Source organism: Gracilinanus agilis, chromosome 1 (assembly GCF_016433145.1).
Source record: "Gracilinanus agilis isolate LMUSP501 chromosome 1, AgileGrace, whole genome shotgun sequence".
In the NCBI taxonomy this organism is placed as follows: Eukaryota; Metazoa; Chordata; class Mammalia; order Didelphimorphia; family Didelphidae; genus Gracilinanus; species Gracilinanus agilis.
In genome coordinates this window covers 271,157,790-271,182,199 of record NC_058130.1, presented here as the reverse complement: position 1 = coordinate 271,182,199, position 24,410 = coordinate 271,157,790, and the positions used below count along the sequence as shown (strand labels likewise).

General features: G+C 37.4%; 1 protein-coding gene and 1 non-coding gene across 2 annotated transcripts in view; one reads left to right on the top strand and one right to left on the bottom strand.

The window, feature by feature from the left end:
* The first annotated feature begins 5,423 nt into the window (after positions 1–5,423).
* Positions 5,424–24,410, top strand: part of TOM1L2 (target of myb1 like 2 membrane trafficking protein) — a 173,115-nt gene continuing 154,128 nt past the window's right edge. The window contains exon 1 of the mRNA XM_044679918.1: positions 5,424–5,482. Within this exon, the coding sequence (XP_044535853.1) occupies positions 5,431–5,482 (52 nt within the window). The 5' untranslated portion in view covers positions 5,424–5,430. The remainder of the gene's footprint in view (positions 5,483–24,410) is intronic.
* On the bottom strand, positions 17,007–17,113 carry LOC123232708. The gene has a single exon (XR_006505231.1). It is a non-coding gene; the product is annotated as a U6 spliceosomal RNA (small nuclear RNA).

Genomic DNA, 24,410 nt, shown 5'->3' with positions numbered 1-24,410 from the left:
GCTGCTGCTGCTAAACCCCTGAAATGACCTTATTTGAACATATATTATTGAAGAGGCCCTAAAGAAGAAAGACAGAAAACACAAAGTTATCTTAAAACCAACAAAGCTATTTGGAGAATAATGGATGGACTGATGTGAATAAGCTTTCAAAGATCTGGCCAGCTACCTCATATGCACACTAGTGCTAGCTTATTCTGACCTATAACCCAAGCAAGTCTTTTGTTCTGAATACAAATGCTAGTTTGGAGGCCTTGGGAGTTGAACTGTATCAAGAGAGTGATGGTCACATGAAACCAGATACATTTGCCAGCAGAGACCTAGACAAGTGAGAACTGTTATTCCACCTACAACCTAAAGTTTCTGGCTTTGAAGTGGGCTAATACTGAGAAATTCAATGCAATATTTTCAGGGAAAAGTTACAAATGTGGATTGACAAAAGTTAATTGTCAACAGACATATCCCAATCAGTGCTATTCACCAGAGATGAATAACAGTGCTAGTCAATTATATATTTAGCATTAACTACCATGGTATTTCCAAGTCTTTGCCCTTCCCAGAATACCTTATGACACTGATACTATAGAAACATTTAAAGAAGTAGTGAAAGTTTTTTGTAACACCCAAGGAAGTGGACTACAAACAGATGGCAGTACAGCTAAAAGTTTGAGACTTCCCCAAGACAGTATGCCAGCAGCATATATGAAAAATAATTTAAAAAACTTTTTTGCCCCAGTTGTTTGTGATTACTAGCAAAGAGATCTGATGGCTGATGAAGGACTGCCTGAATACATAAAACAAAAAATAAGAGAGTGATGGAAAAGGGCTCAAATTCCACTTCTTATGAAGGCACTTTATTTTTGACACAATAGTAGACATTGGAGCTATGCAATGGAATATGGCATTGGGCTAGCACAAGTACAATGCATGGTATGAGGTAGCAGTTGATGCTACCCAATGACTAATTTCTCTAAAGCTTTACGTGACAACTTTGAACATATATAGGCCAGGAAAGGCCTTTAAACCAAGTAAGAAATAAGTTTTTGCTGGCCCAACATGGTTATGGATATCATTAAGAAGTGTAAGTTGTGTGTAAAAAAATGTACTATTGGTTCATACTGTTTGTTTTGAGACATATAAATACTAGCAAGTCTTTAGGACTTTTTAGTACTGATTTCCCATACCCAGAAGGAGACAGCAAAAATACAAACTATATATTGGAGAAAACTGACCATTTTACTACGTATTGTGAAGGGTGAAAGATGAAATGACTAAGGAAACAAAGGTTTGAGCTTCCAAGCAATATTGATTCGTTGAGCAATGCAGGCTGATTGTATAACAAACCAAGATCAGGCTTCTTCATCTTGGCACTGAACCCTGAAATACAGGGGGTGACATATTTTTATGCATTAAAAACAATTACTCAAATGAGACCAATTAAAAGAAAATAATTAGCCAGGATACAAAATTAGGTAATTTGATCTCTAATTGGAGGAAAAATTAGGAACTTTCCAAGTTGGGAGAGTGAAAGCAAATAGGCACAATGCCCTGAAATCAGAAAAAGTGGTGTCACATTCCCCCCAAGTGACTGTATTGCTTTGATTGCAAAGGAACATGGAAACAATAATTGACTGATCAATTCAGGGCCAGTTTTCAGATAAGACACATGGGCTACCTGAGACATATATGATTGTGAGAAAACATTTTTGCAACAATCTTCAGATCTGACAGGCTTTCTAGTAAGCATAATTAGGTCCTTAGTTAAGAGTCTCTAGGCAGCAGGTAGAAATGGTTGTTTCTCAGACATGATACTAGAAAGAGAACTAAACTAGATCCAGAACTGAGTTACAAAATGGAAACAGTGTGGTTCAACTCAATTCCCAGTCTGTACAGGTATATCCAACCAAGAACCAGAAAATTTCCATAGTTACTAAAATATTATAAAAATGTAGCAAGCTTGAGCGATCCAAGGCATGGGATTTGGGTTCTATTTCATTTAAAGGTGGGGATTCAAAGCCCACCACTGCCCTATGAGAGGCAATAGTGATACAAATTTATGATCCTGTAAATGTACTTCTCAGTGTATTCTGATCAAGGTAGAGACTTCGAAAGACCATTGCTCAAAGAGCTGTTAGCTTTGGCTGGCATCAGAAAGTCTAGAACAAACCTTATCACTTTCAAAGGGAACCACAACCTCAAATGTTTAAACTGTACTCTGATGAATGTGTGAAGGTCACATTGATACCATAACAAAATCTTAGTGGAGAAAGTATATGGCTTATCTTGAAAATGCAAACAATTCCACCAAGAATAAAGTCAACAACTTTATACCCTACTTGCTGATGTTTGAGTGTGAACCATGCCTACATACTGATTTATTTTTCAGTGTCTGAGGACAGAAAGACTAAAGACACTCACAACTAGCATATCTCACTGTTGACTAAAAAGCTGAGGACAATAATGGTAATGTTTACTATAGGCATTTAGGTGGCTCAAGGGATATTGTCTCACCTCCCTGAATTCAAATCTGGTCTCAGACACTTATTAGCTATGTAACCTTGGGCAGTCACTTAACCCTGTTTGCCTTAGTTTCCTCATCTGTAAAATGAGCTGAAGAAGGAAATTGAAAAGCATTCCAGTATCTTTGCCAAAAAAACCTTAAATAGGGTAATGAAGTATAAGGGACACAACTGAAAAACAACTGAACACCATATCTACGTAGAATATCTGGAATGTATCTTCATATGTATGTATATATTGTGTTCATTGACATATACGTATATATAAAGATACAAAAATGTTAATTACCATATATTTAAGTATGTTTAGGTTTTATTATCATTTTTGTTATGTGTCTCCTTTACATTGGTACTATGACTATTGTAGCAACATCTGTTCACATAATTTTACTCTTTGCTAATTTTGTTTATAGGCCTGCTGTTATTATTGCTATTAAAACTTGACTTTATTTTATGGATTTGCATATAATATATATCCTACTTAGACCTGTAGTCACAAAACACCTATCGAGTAAAGCTTTGCATTACGCTCTGTCTAGTGCACATATTGTGGTGGTGCCTCGGTACTCTAAGACCATTACCTGGGACATTAGATGAATTATTCTGTTACATATTGATAAGTATTTGATGCCATGTCTTATATTTCCAAATGCTAACTACTTCTCAGTTATACTTCCTGCCACTCCCCCATCCCAACCACTGGCAAAGCTTGAGTCTCTGGCACAGGGGCAGCTGAGGAGAGATGGTAGAGAATCCGCCCAAAAAAGAGCTGCAAGAGGGATAGCATTATGGAATCCATCACCCAGAACTACCAGAAATCATGCACTGGAGGCAGGTTTATTAGCAGTGACCAGATCAGGTGAGTCCAAACTTGGTGAATGCTCTCTGGTTAAGAAATCCAAGCTAAGGTAGTGTTCTCGATTTCCCAAACTTCTTATTCTCCTCTTCTCCTTCCATCCCATTAGTCAAAAAACACTACACATTTTCATAGATTCCCATTTCCTCTCTACCATTCCACCTCTCTCCCTTCACCATGGTAGTTTGTAAGCCTTTTATAAATAAGTTTGTTCCCCCTTGCCTCCTGGCCAGTCCTTACTTTGGCTCTGAGTGTTCATGGTGGATTACATATATTTTTTAAAATATTTTTCAGAATACACAAGAGTAGTAGGAGGACTCAATGCAGATCTGAGGCAAATTATTTCCCCTACCATTAAAGAGCCTAAATTTTCAGTTAGCTTCAAAATCTTGTAGAACACATTATGAACAGCTATTCTGAGGGCCAGAAGTCCAGAAGAGTTGGGTTAAGAAAAGGAAGGTAAGGGACTAAACAAAATCCTACCTCTAAGTCTCAGATCTGTGAAAATTTCGATTTTCTTCTCCCACCCCCTAAATTAGGCTCCACAGCGACAGCTACTGTTACTCTGGAATGAACTGGACCAGACATAAGGTAGAAGGTGGTAGAGGTACAGGAAATAGAGGGAATAGGGTAAAGGTGGGGTGAACAAAGCATTAGATTTACAGGTCAAGTTTTGGGTTTGAATCAAGCTCTGACTAGTTGAATCTGTGGAAGAGTTCATTTCCTGAAGTTTCCCAACTGTAAAATGAAGATACAATACTTGCACAATCCATTTTACAGGGTTGTTGTAGGGAAAGGGCACTTTGTAAACCTATATCTAGTTTCCGATATTGGTGCAAATAATGAATCCTCTGACAGGGTTTGTTGGAAAAGAATGGATGGATGGATGATAGAGAAAGGCGGGAATGGGAGAGATGTAGGCATTAAATGCCTGCATTATTCAACATAGTACTGCATATTTCCATTAGGTTGAAACCAATTATCATATTTTACACAATTATAACTTTGAATAGTGATAATTCGAATACATGAAACTACTTCAGGGAGTTCCTTATTTGCAAAGATAGGATAGCTGTATATTGTGAAAGCCCCTTCCTGCTTCTGGAGCCAAGATTCTTTCAAATGGCAGAGAATGCAGAGAGAAGTAATTAAGGACCCTGCGTCCCCATCGTATGGAAGAAGAGACTGAGGCTTGTGGACATGTATTAACTCCACTCCTATGAGGCCCAGATCCCTGTAGAGGGTGAGATGGGGGTTAGAACTTGGGGTCGTGACACCAGCCCTAGACTAAACTACTCTCCGCCCTGGCCCCGACGGAATCCTGGGGATCCAGACAGGCTGTGGCGCCCTTCCCCCTTTGGTCCGACCCCGAAAGGCCGCCCCGGGTTCTCAGCTCAGCGCATCTCACCTTCCTGAGCTCAGACCTCCATCTGGTTTCAGCCGCAAAGAAGTTTGCCCGGTTGCTAGGGGAGGATAACGCGACTGTCTGGTTGCTAAGGGGAAATCCGATGACGGACTTTCCAGGGTGAAAGTTGACTGGTCACATGGCCAAACTTTTGGGTGGGGGAAAATGCTTTTCTCACCAACCAGTCATAGAGAAAACAAAACTCCCTCCAATCGCCGTCTTCTTAGGGAGGGTCCCTTCTTGGCCCGCCTCTGCGGGAGTGGTGGTGACGTCCTCGTTTTTAATCCAATCATTATGGGAAGCTTTCAGATAGATCACTATCTTGGCGAATCAAATTGAGAGTCCCCGACTCGAGGCCGGGACTAGCGAGATGGTCCAAATGACCTACCTGTCTCGCGGTCCAATCAGAGGCTGCGGGGTAAGCTGGGGCTTCTCGGAGGACGGTCGATAGCCAATGGGTGAAAGGCTACGGAGGCACGGTCCAATGAGGACTTAGATCAGCGGGAGGGGCCGGGAGACGGGAGCTCACCGTTCGGGAAAGGGGCAAGTGTCACTCAGGCCGGGAGAGCCGTGGGGGGTGGTTGCGACGGCGGCAGCAGCGGCGGCGGGCAGCTGGTCGGAGCCTCCGCCGCCTGCGGAGCTGTCCTCCCAAGATGGAGTTTCTCCTGGGGAACCCGTTCAGCACCCCAGTGGGACAGTGCCTCGGTAAGGCCCTTAGGGCGGTTTCGGGATGGAAGTGGAGGGGCGGCATCTCCGGAGCGTCTTGGTCCTGTCCCAGCCTTCTTTCTGCTGGCGCTTTGACGGCCGAGGTGGCTTGGGCCTGGGGCAGACAAGGGAGCAAGTGCCATGCCTCGCCGCATCTTTTGAGTGAATGGCTTCTTGGGTCACCTCCCTAACACTCCCCTCACCCCCTCGCCCCAGGCCATCTGATTGGATGTTTCCCGCAAAGGATGGTCCCTGCTCGAGGCCCCTGCTTAGTCCAGTCAGGGCAGGAGAGTGTGGGGAAAGTCCTCTGAGCAATGCCAACTGCAGGGTGTCAACCTGGGCCATCCTTATGATGCCTCCATTTACGAGGTAGTAAGTGGCGCCTTCCACTCACTGACTACCTCATCATTCCTCCTTCTTACACACATATTCTCTTCCTCTCACCTGTCTTTCATGATCTCCCTCCCTTTCCTCTCTTTTCCTCTCCTCTCTCTTCTCTTTCCTCTCACTCTTTTCTCTCCTCTTTTCTTCTCTCTTCTCCCCTCATCTCCCCCTCCCTCCTTGCTGGTACACTTTTTGTGTAGCCTTAGGCAAATTATTTAAGGTCCCCGAGGGTCATTTCCCCCCTTTCTAAAATAAGGAGATAGAACTAGGTTGTCCTCTGAGATCTCAATGCCTCTAGATTTGTGTTCCATTCTCTAAGTTTTCTGAAGTACAGTGACCTGGCTGGATCTTTTTGTTTGGGTGGGAAGGAGGTAGGGAGTTGAATTGTGACACCGATAGTTTTTCTGTTAATGTCTCTGGGGATTTCAGACACTCTTGAAAGGGACACTAGTGTAATAACAGGAATAGTGTATTAGGGGAGTGTTTGCAAAGAAGCACTGAGACTGCTTGCTTCGACAAACTGGACAAATCATTGTTGAGGATCTTCTCAATCAAAAAGCTATTTGCTCTTTTGCCCAAGGCAGAATTTTTGCTAGAGGAGTAGTCAAGACTGTTGTGATTTGGTTAATTTACAGGCTGGAGGGTGGACTGGTAAAACATCTTTTTGGTTGGGTGTATTTTATATACTTGTATGCAGGACGGGTTGCCCGTTGTGGTGATTTGCTTACTGGCAGTCTTGTTTTCCTGGTTTTAAAAGCCTGAGAAATTACTGAACTTTCTTCACCTGTCTAAGAAACAGTATTTGGAAATGTTTGATTAAATACCATTTAAAGAATGAAGATTGTGTCTTAGTGGTGCAATAGTCAAGGAAAACTTTCCCAGTTCTTTCTTTCTTCACTCCTGGTTTCTTCTCCCACATCGTTCAGGTATTTTTCCCCTGGGACTTTATACCACTTTCATACCAGCTCCCTAGTTCAGTCTGGAATATTAAAATTCACTTTGGATTAGTAAGTTAATGTAAAAATGAATTGAATACTGTATTGAGGCTGTAGCACAACACTCCCTGGGCACATTGAAGATAGAAGGGCAAAAGTTTAAAGGTAGAGTAATTAGGTTAGTGTCACATTTTTCTGTCAGAGAATGTCTGCTCAGACAGTTGTCCCTTTAGACATTTGAGCAAAGACCCTAAAAATGGTTAAAGGTTAGAGTAAGTTTTCTTAATATGTTTACCTCTGAATTTTTGTTTCAATGAGCAAAAGCTGTTTTCATAGTACTTTTTGCTTCTTTAATAAATGTCTTGTACTTTGGAGGTATCAAAATCTGTTGGACAGAAGATGGAATACAATAACCAATAAGCAAATAAGTGCTGAGTTCCTTTTCTGTACCTGGCATGGTATCAAAGTCCTGTGGAGCATACAGAAGTATAAAATGGTTCTTGCCCTCAAAAAGCATCTAGTTTTATCTTAGAATATTGATAGGAACCTTAGATGCAGAATGGTATAGTGGAAAATACAATTGACTAGATATGAAAGAGGTCTGGATTATCATTCAAGTTGTACCACCAACTTGCTGGTTGAGCAAGATTCCAGCACTTAGACCAGTGCCTAGCATATTATAATAAATGTTTAGTAAATGCTTTTTGACTAACTGACTAAACCTCTCTGAACCTTTACTTTCCTTGGCTGTCAGATTATAGAACTGGTCTTTTAAATCTCTTAAAGTTAAAATGGACTGTGTTCAACTCCAAGGTGCTAAGTCCAACCTTCCACCTATATATTTGTTTCACTATAGGCCAAAAATAGAGAGACAAAACTGACCTACATGAAGCTATAAGGAATAATAAAAGATAATAAACAATTAACTGATAAATTGTGTGATTCCAACTTTGCATTGGAAAAATTTAGTGAAGAAGAAGAGCAGTGAGGGTCAAAATGATCTTGGAAGGTTTTCAGGAGGACTAGCTTTAGAGGAAGGGATGAAAGCTACCTACTAGGACATGACCAAAGGACATGGAGGAAGCAATGAAGAGTTGTGTTCTTGGGACAATAACGAGATAGGTTTGTTTAGAGCAGAAGGTGGATTGTTGAGAAGAATTGGAAAAATTGGTTGTATATGGAAGTTGGATTCAAATTATGAAGAACAATAAAGGCCTAAATTATTGCTTATTCTTTTTTTCTTTCTGTAACTGTTTTCCATCTAATAAAGTAATACCTCTCACCTGCAGCAAGGTGGATTTAAAGCTTTCTGTTGAACATCTTAAAGAGAAGTTATTGAATTATAAACTGTTAGGATTATAAACTGTGGGATTAGAACTTCCATATATAATGTCATCTTTTTCATTCTCTTATGGAATTTGTGTTCAGTGAATTTGAGATACTTTTATGGCCACTTCCTACCTTGAGATTTTTCTTACACTCCTCTTTCCACATACTCCACAACTTTGCTAGATTGGTCTTCTTGCTCTCCCTTGCACATGACACTCCATCTCCCATTATCAAGCCTTTACACTGACTGTCCCTCATTTAAAGAATACTTTGCCTCATCATTTCCACTGCTTAGAATCTTTAACTTCAAGACTCAGCTGAAATGATTCCTTATACAGGACACCTTTCTCCATCTCTCAAGCTTCTAGAGCCTTGTCCTTCAAGGTTACCATATGTCTACTATGTATACTATCTTGATTGTGCCTACATATATTTATGTGTTGTCTCCCTGTAAGTTTCTTGAGGGTAGAACTCTTTTTGCCTATTTGTTTGTATGTGGTTTATATCTTTAAACAGCAGTATTGATTCCATTCTATTCAATTATTATTTGTGACCTTTAAGAACAGATTTTTTTCTTAAGCTGAGAAAATGGAATGAGAGGCACAAAAATTATCTTTATTTCCTGATTTTTATCTCAGGACAAATTTCCTAGTATTATGCTTCTTTTAAATCAGCCACACAGTTTTAGAAAAGGTGACATTGGGGACAGCTAGGTAGTTTAATGGATTGAAAGTCAGGCCAAGAGACAGGAAGTCCTGCGTTCAAATTTGGCCTCAGACATTTTTAGCTGTGTCACCCAGGCAAGTCACTTAACCTCCATTGCTTAGCCTTTACCACTCTTCTGCCTTAGAACGAATATTGGTTCTAAAATGGAAGGTAAGTGGTTTTTTTTTTTTTGTTTGTTTGTTTGTTTGTTTTTTTTTTAATTTTTTTTTACTTTGAACCCTTAACTTCTGTGTATTGACTTATAGGTGGAAGAGTGGTAAGGGTAGGCAATGGGGGTCAAGTGACTTGCCCAGGGTCACACAGCTGGGAAGTGTCTGAGGCCGGATTTGAACCTAGGGCCTCCCGTCTCTAGGCCTGGCTCTCAATCCACTGAGCTACCCAGCTGCCCCCTGTTTTGTTTTTTTAAGTAGCATTAAGTGGAGAATTGATCAAAGATAGTACAAGGATGCGTTTGTAGTTTTCTTTATTTATGTGTATCCAAAAGTTTTCAGAGGATCTTTTCCAAAAATATGGAGTATGTATGCTTAAAAATAATCCCTGAATGGGTAGAGATCCTAGACAGTAATACAGTGAAAAGAAAGCCTTATTCAAGAGATGATTTTATAGATCTGCTTGAATAAGCATGTAAGAAACAATTATTCTTTGGTAATATACATATGTAGAGATTCTATAATGCAAAAGCAGATTCAAAGTAGCATTCAACTAGTGAGTGTCCAATTTCTACCTGGTTATATTAACTAGACCTAATTCAAACAATTGTACTAAATTCAGCAAATGTTTATTATATGCCTTCTATAGAAAAGCAATAATGCTAAAGCATAATGCTTGCCATCAAAAAGCTTACTATTTACTAAAGTTTGCAGCTAGAGTTTATTTGCTAGGCTGATGGGTGGCAGAGTGGATAAAGTACCAGGCCTGGAGTTAGAAAGACTGGAATTCAAATCTGGCTTCAGACATTTAACTAGCTGTGTGACCCTGGACAAGTCACTTTACTTCTGTTTATCTGTTTCCTCATCTGTAAAATGTGAGTAATAATAGCACCTACCTCCCCAGGGGCATTGTGAGGATCAGATTTTATAATTTTGAAGTGCTTAGCTCAATACCTAGCTGATATATAATAAGTGCTAGAAAAATGTTAGTAATTATTATTAGAGGAGATCTAACATGTGCACAAGGAGACAGGTAAGGTGGCTCATAGCACTGGGCATGGAGTCAGGAAGACTTGAGTTCAAGTCCAGCCTCAGACACTTCCTGGCTGTGTGATCCGGGCAAGACACTTAACCTGTTTCCCTTAATCCACTGGGGTAGAAATTGGCAAACCACTCCAGTATCTTTGCCAAAAAAATCCCATCCCATGGATTGTATAGTTCGTGGAGTCATGACAAATTGGATATGACTGAACAATTAAACAACAACATCATATACACAAATCTCTGTGATACAAGATGGAATATGATAAAAACAAATGAGAGTCAAAGTCAATGGCCATTTATTAAACATTTACTATGTGCCAGACACTGTACTAAATGCTAGAGGTACAAAGAATAACAAAATCAGACCTGCCTTCCAATTGGTCACATCCTAATGGAGAGAGAGAATCATACAAATAACCATGTATAATACAAGATAGGATACAGTGGAGGATGAAGGCTAATGCCTTCCTGCTTTTAATACAGGGGCTGTGAGAATCCTGGAAAGGTATGAAGAACTTTAAAAGCCAGACAGGATTTTATATTGATCTTAGGGGTAATAGGGAGCCACTAGAATTTATTGAGTAGGGAAGTGATATGATGAGTCCTGGCTTTAGGAAGATAGTGGCCCAGAGTAGGGACAGACTTGTGGCAGAGACATTAACTAGAAGTTACTGAGATAGTGAGATGATCATTCTACAAGAGCAGTGGCAGTGTCAGAGGAGAAATTTGTATCAGAGATGTTGACAAATGAACATTTGAGGTAGTAAACACAGAGGTTGTTTTTATCCCAAACTAGTGCTTCCATATCTATTTATTTGCTATTTAAAGAGTGAAGACTACTTATTATTGGGGGAGAAGCTTTTTTAAAAAATATTTTCCCATGTTTACATAATTCATTTTCTTTCCCTCCCCTTTTCTCTCCCCCTTCCAGATCCAATAAGCACTTCCACTGGTTTATACAAATGTTATCACTTATACCTATTTCCATATTATTCATTTTTGCAATAGAGCAATTTTTAAAAACCAAAACCCCCATCATATATTCATATAAACAAATAAGTCATTAGTTTTTCTTCTGTGTTTCTATTCCCACAGTTCTTTCTCTTGATTTGGATAACATTCTTTCTCATAAGTCCCTTGGGATTGTCTTGTAGTAGCAAAGCCCATTATATTGAATTGTTCCACAGTGTTTCACTTTCTGTGTATAATGTTCTCTTGGCATCAGTTCCTGGAGTTTCTTCCAGTTCATATAGAAATCCTCCAGTTCATCATTCCTTATAGCACAATAGTATTCCATCACCATCATATAATACAATTCGTTCAGCTATTCCCTAATCAAAGGCCAGGGGGAGAAACTTTTCCTGTGAATATGTGGAATGATAACACTGCTAATTAGGCTGCAGAGATTTCAAATATCAAAATTTCTTTTTTCTGTCATGGAGACAAAACTAATGAAATATTCAGTCAACGAATATTTGTTGAACTCTGTGCACAAGCCATCTAATATGGAAGGATCAGAAATATATACTACTTGATCTTTACCCTGAAAGTTTTTTTTTTATTAATGTTTACAAAGCAATACAAAGAACAGGATAAACCCAGGCAAGGTTTCAAAAACCTGTACCCTCTATGTCGTCTGGAGACTTCAAGCTTGGACTGTAGCTTACGAAATTTGATTCATTGCAAAATAAATGTGAATGCATATAGATAGTGGAATGTTCTGGCATTGAAAGTGTGAATATTTGTGAATATGCATGTAAATGTGTATATCTGTAAAGTATCAAAAGTATCAAAGAAAAGAATATCAAAAGTGAGGCAAAGACAGAAAAAGTATGTGGTGATGGATAGAGAGCTGGGCCTAAAGGCCAGAAAGAGTTGGGTCTAAACTATCTTTGACATATACCAGCCATGTGGTAACCTTGGGGAAGATATAACTTCTCATTGCCCCGGCCAAATCTCCAAATTTGGTCATTAACCAATGTGCATTTATTAACCACCTGTTATGGTAGTCACTGAGTTAGGCACTGAAGATGAAAATATACAAATAAATAGTTTCTGTTGTTAGGGAACTTGTATTCTGCTAGGGAAGGAGACCTGTTTTCAAATAAGTAAATACTGGATATGCTAAAGGGACTGCTAGGTGGTTCAGTTGATAAAGTTCCAGGCCCAGAGTCAGAGAACTTGATTTCAAATCTGGCCTCAGATACTTCCTAGCTGTGTGACCCTGGACAAGTCAACTTAACTCTGTTTGCCTTTTGTCTTAGAAAGTAAGAGTTTAAAAGAGAGTGGACCATAAAGCCAGCACCCTTTTCAGTTTTAATTTGACCAAATGAAGCACTTGTAAGTCATTGGGCAGTTAGCAAGAAGTTCACTTTACCTTAATACAGAAAAATTATGCAATAAGGATATAATGACACTTAGTTTCTATAAACATTTCCCCCTTCTCATATACTTCTGGTTAGCAAGACAAAGTACAGTGATTCTAATGACCTTCAGACACATACCACTTTGAAGCAGTCTCAACTCCACATGGGTGGGGTTTTTGGGACCTTGGTAGACCAGAAAACTAACCCAAGGGAGGTAGGTACCAGTTTGAAGGAGATGAAGAGAACTAGACTCATCATAAATACAACACAGTGATTTAGGGGAGGGGACACTAACAATTGAGGAAATCAGGAAAGGCCTCTTGAAGGAGATGGCAATTGAGGTGAGTCTTTATGGAAACCGGGGGCTCCAAGAAGTCAAAGTAAGAAGGAGAATATTTCTGGTGTGAGGAATGGAATATGCAAAGGCGCAGAGGTGGGAGATCTAATGACATATGGGGACTAGCAAGTAAGCTGGTTGATTGGAGTATGGAAAGTTTTAGAGGGAATAATGTGTAATCACACTGGAAAGATAGGCTGGAGCCATATTGAAAAGGACTTTAAATGTCAATCTAAGTAGTCTGATTTTAACCTAAAGGCAGTTGGGAGTTCTTGATGGTTCTTGAGCTTGGGTAAGCTAGTATTTCAGGAATGTCATTCTGGCAGCCATGTGGAGAATGGATTGACAAGAGAAGACTGGCTACAGTAAGACCAATTAGGAGGCTGTTGTAATAGTCTAGGCTAAAAGTAATGAAAGTCTGGACTAGAGTGGTTGTGATGTGAGTAGAGAGAACAGGACCAATGCAAAATATATGTTGAGGATGTGTAATCAGAAACACTTGGCATCTAATTGGATATGAAAGAAGAGAAAACGAAGAGTCAGAGATGACTGAGGTTATAAACTTGAGTAACTGGATCTTCAGCTAGGTTGTGCTGCCTAATAATAGGTGTCTCACAGGGTTCTCTGTCCTTCTCTTTTTCTATTATATTATTTTACTTAATCTGATCATGATTCTATGCTATTTGACTAGCCCTAACCTCTCTCCTGACTTCGAGTCTCACATCTCCAACTACCTATTGCCCATTAGATATCTCAGGCTAGATGTCCCACAGATATCTTAAACTCAACATGGCCAATACTGAACTCATCTTCTTCTTGTCCAAACTCTCCCTCTTCCTCACTTCACTGTTACTTTCAAAGCTACTCCTGTCCTCCAAGTCACCAAGGCTCACAATCCTCAACTCATCACTCTTTTTTTCCCCCATTTATTAATATTGATTTTTTAGAAAAGTTAACATGGTTACATGATTTATGCTCTTACTTTCCCCTTCTCCCCCCAACCTCCCCCCTCCCATGGCCGATATGCATTTCTACTGGTTTTAACATGTGTCATTGATCAAGACTTATTTACATATTATTGATAGTTGCTTTGGTGTGATCATTTTGAGTCTACAACCCCAATCATGTCTCCATCAACCCATGTGTTCAAGTAGTTGCTTTTCTTCTGTGTTTCCTCTCCTGCAGTTCTTCCTCTGAATGTGGGTAGCGTTCTTTACCATAATTCCCTCAGAATTGTCCTGGGTCACTGCATTGCTGCCAGTACAGAAGTCCATTACATTCGATTTTACCACAGTGTATTGGTCTCTGTGTACATTGTTCTTCTGGCTCTGCTCCTTTCACTCTGCATCAATTCCTGGAGGTCTTTCCAGTTCACATGGAATTCCTCTAGTTTATTATTCCTTTGAGCACAATAGTATTCCATCACCAGCATATACCACAATCTGTTCAACCATTCCCCAATTGAAGGGCATACCCTCATTTTCCAGTTTTTTGCTACCACAAACATCATGGCTATAAATATTTTTGTACAAGTCTGTTTATTTATCATCTCTTTGGGGTACAAACCCAACAGTGGTATGGCTGGATCAAAGGGCATTCTTTTATAGCCTTTTGAGCATAGTTCCAAATTGCCAGCCAGAATGGTTGGATCAGTTCACAACTCCACCAGCAGTGCATTAATGTTCCAATTTGGCCACATCCCCTCCAACATTCATTACTCTCCCCTTCTTTCATTTTAGCCAATCTGCTAGGTATGAGGTGATACCTCAGAGTTGTTTTGATTTGCATTTCTCTAATTATTAGAGATTTAGAACACTTTCTCATTTGCTTATTGATAGTTTTGATTTCTTTATCTGAAAATTGCCTATTCATTTCTCTTGCCCATTTATCAATTGGGGAATGGCTTGATTTTTTTATACAATTGATTTAACTCCTTGTATATTTGAGTAATTAGACCCCTGTCAGAGTTTCATCACTCTTTTTGATACACCCCTATATCCAATTATTTATCAAGTTCTGTTGTTTCTACCTTAACAACATCTTTCATATATCCCCTCTTCCCTCCTCTGATATTGCTACCACTCTGGTGCAGACCCTCCTTTCCTCATTCTTGCACTATTACAATAGCATGCTGGTCTCCTTGATTCAAACCTCTTCCCTACCACAAACCCCTCTTAACTCAGCTGACAAACTGATCTGTCTTGCTAAAGCTCGAGTCTGACCATATCAACCCCTACTCAGTTAACTTCAGTGACTGCCTGTTTTCCTCCAGAATTAAATATAAAATCCTCTTTTTGGCTTTTTAAAATCCTTGCCTTTCATCTTAGAATCAATACTACATGTGGGTTCTAAAGAAGAACAATTGTAAGAACTAGATGATTTGCCTAGCATCACAAGCTAAGAAGTGTCTGAGGTCATATTTGACCAGGACTTCCAGTCTGCAAGCCTGGCCCTCTATCTATTGAGCTACCTAGGTGCCCCCTCTCTTTGGCTTTTAAAGCTCTTTATGTATAACATGGCCCTTTCTAACCTTTCTAGTTTTCTTGTACTCTAGTCCCCTTCATGTTCTCCATGATCTAGTGACCCTAGTCTTCTTATTTTCTTTGCATAAGACACAGCATCTCCCAACTCAGGATATTTTCACTGGCTGGCCTCTATGCTTGGAACTCTTTCCCTCATCTTCTGGCTTCTCTGGCTTTTTTCATATTTCAGCTAAAGTTTTGCTTTCTGTAAGAACCCTTTCACAGTCTTCCTTAATGTTAGTGCCATTCACCTGGGATTATCTCCAATTCATTTTGTGTATATCTTATTTATACATTGTTATTCATTGTGTTGTCTCTCAATTTGGATGTCATCTCCTAGAGACAGGGACTGATTTTTCCTTTTCTTTGTATCCCTAGCAGTTTAACAAAAGTAACTATTAAATGCTTTTTGATTAGACTTGACTAGCCACAGTTCCAAAAATGGTACCAATAAAGAGGAGATGTTCACACTCTCCATAGGGAGATACCTTTAAAAAAAACAGAATAAAGATTTGATGCATTAGCCTTATTATAGATTGACTAAGCTACTCTTGGTTATATCTTCTCCCCAGCTGTAAAAAAAAAATATATATATATATATGTATATGTATATATATTCAATACAGTATATCACCTTTTTAGAGACACCTGGGCAAAAAATTTGATTATAGTAGTTATAATTAAGGGGCTCATGCCATCAAACACAACCTCGATTTAATTTATTCTCCTAGTCTTTATCACTTCCATGAAATTCCTTGTGGGTGATATTTTCTGCATCTGAACACCTCTTATGAGAATTGAATTAAAGCAACCTACTTTCTTACAGACTCACTGATATCTTTTATTACACTTAATAGAATACCTGTGTACTTCACGAATAATTTGAATGTTCTTTGGAGATATGTTGTTAGGTAAAGGAAGAGAGGGAATTTAAACAGATGCTAAGTTGTCTAACTGGCCAACTTGCTTTAAGCCATTACCAGCTGCTATTTTAATCATTAATGAAGCAGCCTCTGTTATGTGGGAGGTATATCAAAAACCGTGTTTGAGGTCTTGTTTTCATATTTGAGTTTAATGGAGAGAGATCCATCTTTTCATCTCTGAGAGTTGGCCTGCAAGTCTTTGGGACCTGGGACAAGGATAGCACACATAGTAAAACACTATTGAGTTCTTGAGAATTAGGTAGAAAGATAATGAGTTCTAGTTTGGGACATGCTAAGTTACATCAGATGCCTATGGGTTATCTGGTTGGAGGTGTTGGATTGGAGCTCAGGAGACAGCTAAGGGCTGCTTATATAGATTTAGGAGTCATCTATATAGAAATAACTATAGAGATAGAGTTGGGATTTTTCATTTGTTGCCTTTTGTTTTTAGATTGCGTCAATTTTCACATATATCCCTTCCATGACCCTCAACCTATCAATCTTTCTTTGTAACAAAGACAAAAAAAGAAAAAATATATATATAGTTCAACCAAGCTAACCAAACATCTACAGAATCTGACAAGATATGCAACATTGCACATGCAGTCTCCTAGCTCTGAAATGAAGGGAAGAAGTTTTCTCAGCTCTTCTCCATGGCCAAGGTTGGTCATTATCATTATACACATTTCAATTTCATGTTATTGTCCTTCATGTTTCCATGGTCATAGTTTAAAAATAACTACACATATTGGATATTGGATGTTTTTCTTTTGCTTATTTCATCAGTTCATATGACTTTTTTAAAAATTAAAAATATAGAACCCTTTATGAATTTGCCTATCATCCTTACATAGGGACTATGCTCAACTTCTCTGTATCATTTTAGTTTTAGTAAATGTGCTGCCAAAGTAAGCAGTCATATAAGTTTCACTGTGCTTCTCTGAATTTTTCATATTTATTGTCTCTTATACTGTGGTAATATTCCATAATGTTCATGTACCACCATTTATTTAGCCATTTCCCATTTAATGGGCAACTGCTTTATTTCCAGTTCTTTATTACTACAAAAAGTGGTGTACCCCATTGAATTCTTGTGCAAATCCTCAAAGGAAAAAAATATGTAGTGTTGAACATTATTAGTCAAAATAAAAAATGGCATCTTAGAAATTATACTTCATTGTATTTGAAAGCCAAGCTTTCAAGTGCTTCCAGATGGCACAAATATATGATATTAGCCTTCATAGTTCTTAAACCAGAGATTCACAAAATCAGAGACTCTTAGAGTGGAAGGGACTTTAGAGATCATCTAGTTCAGCCCACCTTTTCTTATAGTTGAGGAAACTTATATTCCAGAAAGTTAAATGCTTTATTCAAGGACGAAAATTTAGTGTCCAGGGTTTGGATTAGAACCCATGCCTCCTGATTTTTTTAGTACAGTGCCCTTGTGCCCTAATCAGAATAATTTTGGAATTGCAGTAGTGGTAGAGATAGCAAGCAAAATTATAATCGAAATATCCTTTTTTATCTTGGTCACTCCTGAATGAAAAATTATTTTCGTTTTGTTCTTTCACTGTTGAAGAACTAGAAATCCTGAATTTGACATGGGGAAAGATCAACCTTTTTTTCCCCTTCGTTTTGCCCAAGATGACCTCTATACTATGAATCAGGACTCCTGGGCTTTTAGTTCTGGTTCTGCCATTGACTTACTTGCATAGTTAGGCAAGGCATTTACTCTTTTTTGAGATTTTAGGGTTTTTAAAAAAATGTATTTAATAGGGATAATAATACTGACACTTGTTTACCTGATAGGGCCTGTTGTAAAACTTAAAAGTATTATGAGTTAATTGCATACACAGTCTCCTACCTCTGAAATGAAGGGGGGAAGAAGTTGTATTTTCTCAGCTCTTCTTCATGGCCAAGCGTGGTTATTATCATTATACACATTTCAGTTTCATGATATTGTTCTTCATGTTTCCATGGTTGTAGTTTAAAGAAAACTACATATATTTGATATTGAATGTAAGCTAGTTACTATTATATAGAACGAAATACGTCAGTTGGTATTTAATTTACATAACTACAAGTTAGTATTTAATCTCTTTAGACTTTAAATTAATAATTAAATTAATTAGTGTTAATTTCTTTAGACTTTAAATGCAAACTTAAAAATGCAATGATTCTATAGTTTTATGTTCCATACCAGACTGACTTTTCATTCCTAGTGGACTTAGAACCTCTTTGGAGACTGTGTTCTTCCCATTGTTTTGAGTCCAGGTAATATTTAAATCAAGAAAAACTTCTCAAAGACATTTTTTGCCTCACTTCTTTTTTTAAAAAAATTATTTTCCCCATTACATGTAAAAACAATTTTTAACATTCATTTTTTTTTTTAATTTGGAGTTCCAAATTCTCTCCCTTCTGAGCTCCCTCCCTCTCTGCCCTACCCTCTTTCTGAGACAGTAAGCAATATGATATAGATTTTACATGTGTGATCATGTAAAACATTTTTCTATATTAGTCATTTTGTAGAAGATATTTCAAATGAGGGGGGAAAAGAAAAAAGAAAATGAAATATAGTATGTTTTACATTAAGTCTACATTAAGACTCCCTCCGTTCTTTCTTGGGAGTAAGATGGCATTTTTTATCATGAATCTTTGGGATTATCTTGGATCACTGCATTGCTGAGAATAACTAGGTCATTCATGGTTGTTCATCAAGAAATCTTGCTGTTACTGTGTACAGTGTTCTGTTCTAGACACTTTACTTTGCATCAGTTCATATAAATTTTTCCAGGTTTTTTTGAAGTCATTGTGCTTGTCATTTCTTATGGCACAATAATATTCTATAACTTATATACCAGAACTTGTTCAGCCATTTCACAATTGAACCCCTCAATTTTCAATTCATTTTTGCCTCATTTCAATAATTTGGAAATAATAATAGTTCTTTTGGAAATTCTCATGATTTGGGCAAGAGTAGTGGTGGACCGGGGTCCATTCCCAAGTTCTGAGTGAGATTTGGGGCTTATAACAAACTGATCAAATTATTTTTCTTATAAAATGATCACACAACTTCTTTAAGTTCACCTGGGAACTCTTAATTCTAAATGAATGGCTTTTATTCAGTTCTTATCTTCTTTGACTTTTCTGCAGGATTTGACACTGTTGACCACCCCTTCTTCCTGTACACTCTCACCTCTCTTGGCTTCTTTGCATTCTTCTTGTGGCTACTTTGGCCTTGGGATCTTTACCTATCTCTTCCCTTAGTTTCCTTTGTTGGATCATTACTCTCCTTCTGCCCATTAAGTGTGGGTATGACCTACCACCCTAGAACTTCCTTTATTTTTCTATATTTTTCCCATGGTAGTCTTAGCTCTTCTCATGGGTTTAATTATCATCTTATGCAGGTGACTCACAAATCAATATATCTAGTCCTAATTTTTTCCCTGAAGGACAACTTTGTATCAGTTTTTATAAGTCTACCCATATCTCTCTATGTTTTTCACATCTATTGTTTCTTATGGTTCAGTAATATTCTTCTAAGGCATCTAGGTGGCAAAGTGGATAGAGCATTGTGCTTAGAATCGGGAAGACTCATCTGAGTTCAAATTCAGCCCCAGACACTTACTATCAGTGTGACTCTGGGCAAATAACTTAATCCTGTTTGTCTCAGTTTCTTCATCTGTCAGATGAGTTAGAGAAGGACATGGCAAGCCACTCCAGTATATGGACTCCAAATTGGGTCACAAAATGCCAAACACCACTGAAAATGACTGAACAGCAACAACAACAATGTTCTTTTACATTCATATACCACTTTTTGTTTAGCCACTCTCCAGTCAATAGGCATGACATCTCACCTTATCCACTTACTCCTTTATTCCCCAACCCACCCAAAATATAAATCCTTCGGAGCAGGGACTTTTATCTTTGAATTCTCTTGAGCCTATTAGGGACTTAATATATTGTTGAAGTGAATTATTGGATATGCTAAGAAAATAAGAATCTGCATGCTCCCAACCTTTGTATTATGGATTGAACACTTGGAAGAAGAAAAAGAAAATCCTCATTACAGATATGCTTATAATAAATTCCCACATTGGCCATTTCCAAAACTAAATGTCTCATTCTGCATTTTAAGTCTATTACCTCTCTGGCAGGAAGTGAGTATAAATTTCATCTCTAGTTCTCTGGCCTAATGGCTTATTTCATTGATCAGAATTCTAAAATCTCTTGAAATTGTCTTTTCTTTCTTAATGTTGCTATTGTATAAATTGTTGTTCTAATTTTGTTCACTTAACTCTCATCAGTTCATAAAGTTGTCCTAATTTCCTCTGAAGCAGTCCATTTTGCTAAGCAGTCAATGGATAGAGGTCTGAACACTAGGTCTGAAGTCAGGAAGACCTAAATTCAACTCCTGCCTCAGACCCTTACTGTGTGACTCTGGGCTATTCATTTAACCTCTGCCTGCCTCCATTGTAAACCTACTATTTATCTACCTAAAGGATGGTTCTTAGTCTTACAAATTTGAACCAGGTCCTAACATAGGGTATTCCAAAAGGTTTGAGTCTAGTTTTAAAATATTCTCTTCAGAAGTATAAATTCTATAAACTTATAAAAGAACACTTTATATTTTTGTGAATAATGGATAATCAACTTTTAAGTAGAGTTTTAACAATTTGGGGCACCTTTTCATGCATATCACAGTTTCTAGATGACAGTTTCTAAGGCTAGAGGATTGATAATAGAGGTCTTCTTGCTTTGCTACCTCAGTCATCTGATCTAGCTTTATTAAACTTTTTTCTTATACAGTTTTTCTTTGGATGTTCCTAAGACCAAGATTACAAATACAATCATTTTAGTCCCTGAATAACAGCTGATGAAAATTTTTACAAAGTTTGAAATTTGGCTGGAGAGATGTATAGTACAAGATGGTGATTGTGTTTAGTTTTAATATGAAACATTAATATTTTAAATTTTTGATTAATTATCCTTTCAATTTTTGAAAGTTTGTATTTATACTTATGAACTTATTAAACATTAAAAATTCACAAAACTTTTGAAATATTCTCTGTATCTTGAATGAAACCTTTATCAGAAAAATTCACTGCAAAGATTTTCCCAGTTAATTGTTTTCCTTCTAATTTTAACTGTATTCAACTTGTTTGTACAAAACCTTTTTTAAAAAACTTTGTCATTAAAATTGTTCATATTATTTTCTTTGATCTTTCTTTTTTAGTCATAAATTCTTCATGCTGTATTTGAAACATTAATTATTAAAATTTTGAAAGGTTTGAAATGTTATTCAATATATTAAATCTATCTAGTGAGTCAAAAAGTAATTTCTTCCTTATACCTCCAATTAGCTTATGGTATCACCTTTTATGTCTGAGTCATGTATCCATTTGGAATTCATCTTGGTATGTATAATGTAAAATCTTGTTCTATACTTAATTTCTGCCAAATTGCTTTCCATTTTTCCCAACAATTTTTTTTTTGTCAAATAATGAATTCCTTTTTTTCCCCCACCTTTACCTTCCATCCAGCAATACTGTGTATTGATTCTAAAGCAGAAGAGCAATGGGGGGGTTAAGTGGCTTGCCCAGGATCACTCAGTTAGGAAGTATCTGAGGTCAAATTTGAACCCAGGACCTTCTCATCTCTAGGCCTGGATCTCAATCCACTGAGACACCTAGTTGCTCCCTCAAATAAAGAGTTCTTAACTCAAATGCTAGGGATCTTTGGGTTTGAACACTATGCTACTATATTCATTTGCATCTGTATCTTATATATCTGTTATACTGATTGAGTTTTCTGGTTTTTAACCAATACTAAATAGTTTTAATGATTACTGCTTTATAGTGCAGTTTAAGATACAGTACTGACAAACCCCCTTTCCTTCCTGTTTTTCATTATCACTCCTGAAATTCTTGAATATATGTATGTATATATACATACATATATATACACACACATACATATACATATGAGGGAGGGGAGGGAGGAAATATATAAGACTGAATAAGTCCAGGGCAGTAAGTAGTCAAAAAAATTTTAAATTAAATATCCCTATCAATAAAAATTTATGAGTATATACCCTCTCTATATACATTTACTTCCATATAGATTTCATTATTATTTTTTCTAGCTATATAAAATAATCCTTTGGAATTTTGGTCTATATTGAATAAGTGAATTTAGTTAGAACTGTCATTTTTTTCTTGGCTTAATCATATGAGCAATTAATATTTTTCCCAATTATTCAGGTCTACATTCCTGCTAAGAGTAATTTGTAGTTGGGTTCATGTAGTTCCTGAGTGTGTTTTTGTATATGTATTCCTAAATATTTGCTATATTCTGTATATTTTGTAGTTATTTTAAATGGAATTTTTTTCTATTGGGTTTTGTTGACAATATGCAAAAATCTTCATGATTAATATGAATTTATTTTATAGCCTGCAACTTTGCTGAATTTAATTGTTTTCATTAATTTTTTATTGTCTCAAAGAGTTTTTTGGTAAATCATGTGTAAAAGGGGATGATTTTATTCCATCTTTGTTTATTTTTAGTTCTTCAGCTTCTTTTATTTCTATAGTTGGCATTTCTAGGATGATATTAAATAATTTAGTGGTAATAATGGATATCTTTGCTTTATCCCTTATCTTATTGGAAAGACTTCTAACTTTTCTCATATATGTTTATTCTTGGTTTGTTATATTAAGGAAAAACTATTTGTAACCATGCTCTCTAGAGTTGGGTTTTTTTTAAACCCTTAACTTCTGTGTATTGGCTCATAGGTGGAAGAGTGGTAAGGGTGGGCAATGGGGGGTCAAGTGACTTGCCCAGGGTCACACAGCTGGGAAGTGTCTGAGGTAGAATTTGAACCTAGGACCTCCCATCTCTAGGCCTGACTCTCAATCCACTGAGCTACCCAGCTGCCCCCTCTCTGCAGTTTTTAACAGACTCCCATATTAGATTTTGTCAGTTCTTTTCAGAATTGATAAAATCATGATTTTTATTATTTGCATTATTAACATAATTTGTTATATTTATAGTTTTCTTATATTGAACCAATGGGATTGGATTTTTTCTGTAATTATCAGTGTCATAGTCTTTTCATTTGTAAACTGGCGGAATATTTGAACTGAATGCAAATGAGAGGGATGTCCACTGCATTTTCAAAGTAGAGGACTTGAGTTCAAATTGTTTTTGTGTCACTTATCTTTGTAAGTTTGAACAAGTCACATATCTACTTCTATAAAATGTGTGTTTTGATGTCTTTCTGTTCTCTGATTTGGTTGGGGCAAGGTCATGGTGCTCCTAGGGTGAGACCATTGGGAAATCACTGGTGTAAGGAGTTATATCAGTCAACAAGAGGTATTATTATAGGTGCATTTCACAACATGACTCAGTAGGATATTTTTGTTTTATTTTATTTTTCAACCAGACCTATGATTTCATTGGAATTGGGAACTCAAAGACTTGAGTTTCAGAGAGTTGCCTAAGGCATGGAGAAATCAAGTGACATGCCAAGGTCACACAGCCAGTAAATGTCAGGCTTTCATCAGTTCATACCAGAACTAACCACCTCCAGTTTCATCCATTTTCAGTCAATTGAACCTCCTGGCTTCTTTTAACTAAAATCTTACCTCCTACAGGAAACCTTCCTTAACACTTTTTTTAATTCCAGTTATTTCCCTCTATTAATTATTTACTACATATCTAAATTTATATAGCTTGCTCTGAGTGTGTGTGTGTGTGTGTGTGTGTGTGTGTGTGTGTGTGTGTGTGTGTTCCAATTAAATTGTAAGCTTCTTGAGGATAAGGACCATCTTTTGTTTAGCATAGTGCCTGGCATATAGTAAGTGCTTAATGAATGTTTATTGAATTTATTTATTTGTGTTGTTTTATCTTCTTTGCATACAAACAACTATTCAATGGCTTTCCAATGATTACTAGAGAAAGCTTAAATTCTTTTTCTCCTAATACTGAGCACCCATAGCAATTGGCATTCAACCTACTTCTTTAGCTATAACACCTCTTTCTTCTATCAAGCCTCTGAATCCTACCAAAAATACCATATGAATTCACTTTTCAGTGTTTTTCCTTATGCTATTTGCCCTGTTTGGAAGTGCCATTATTCCTCCTCTTTGCTTGTCTAAGTCCTATCTTTAATTCAGAACCCAAGTCAAGTTCTACTTCTCCATAAAACT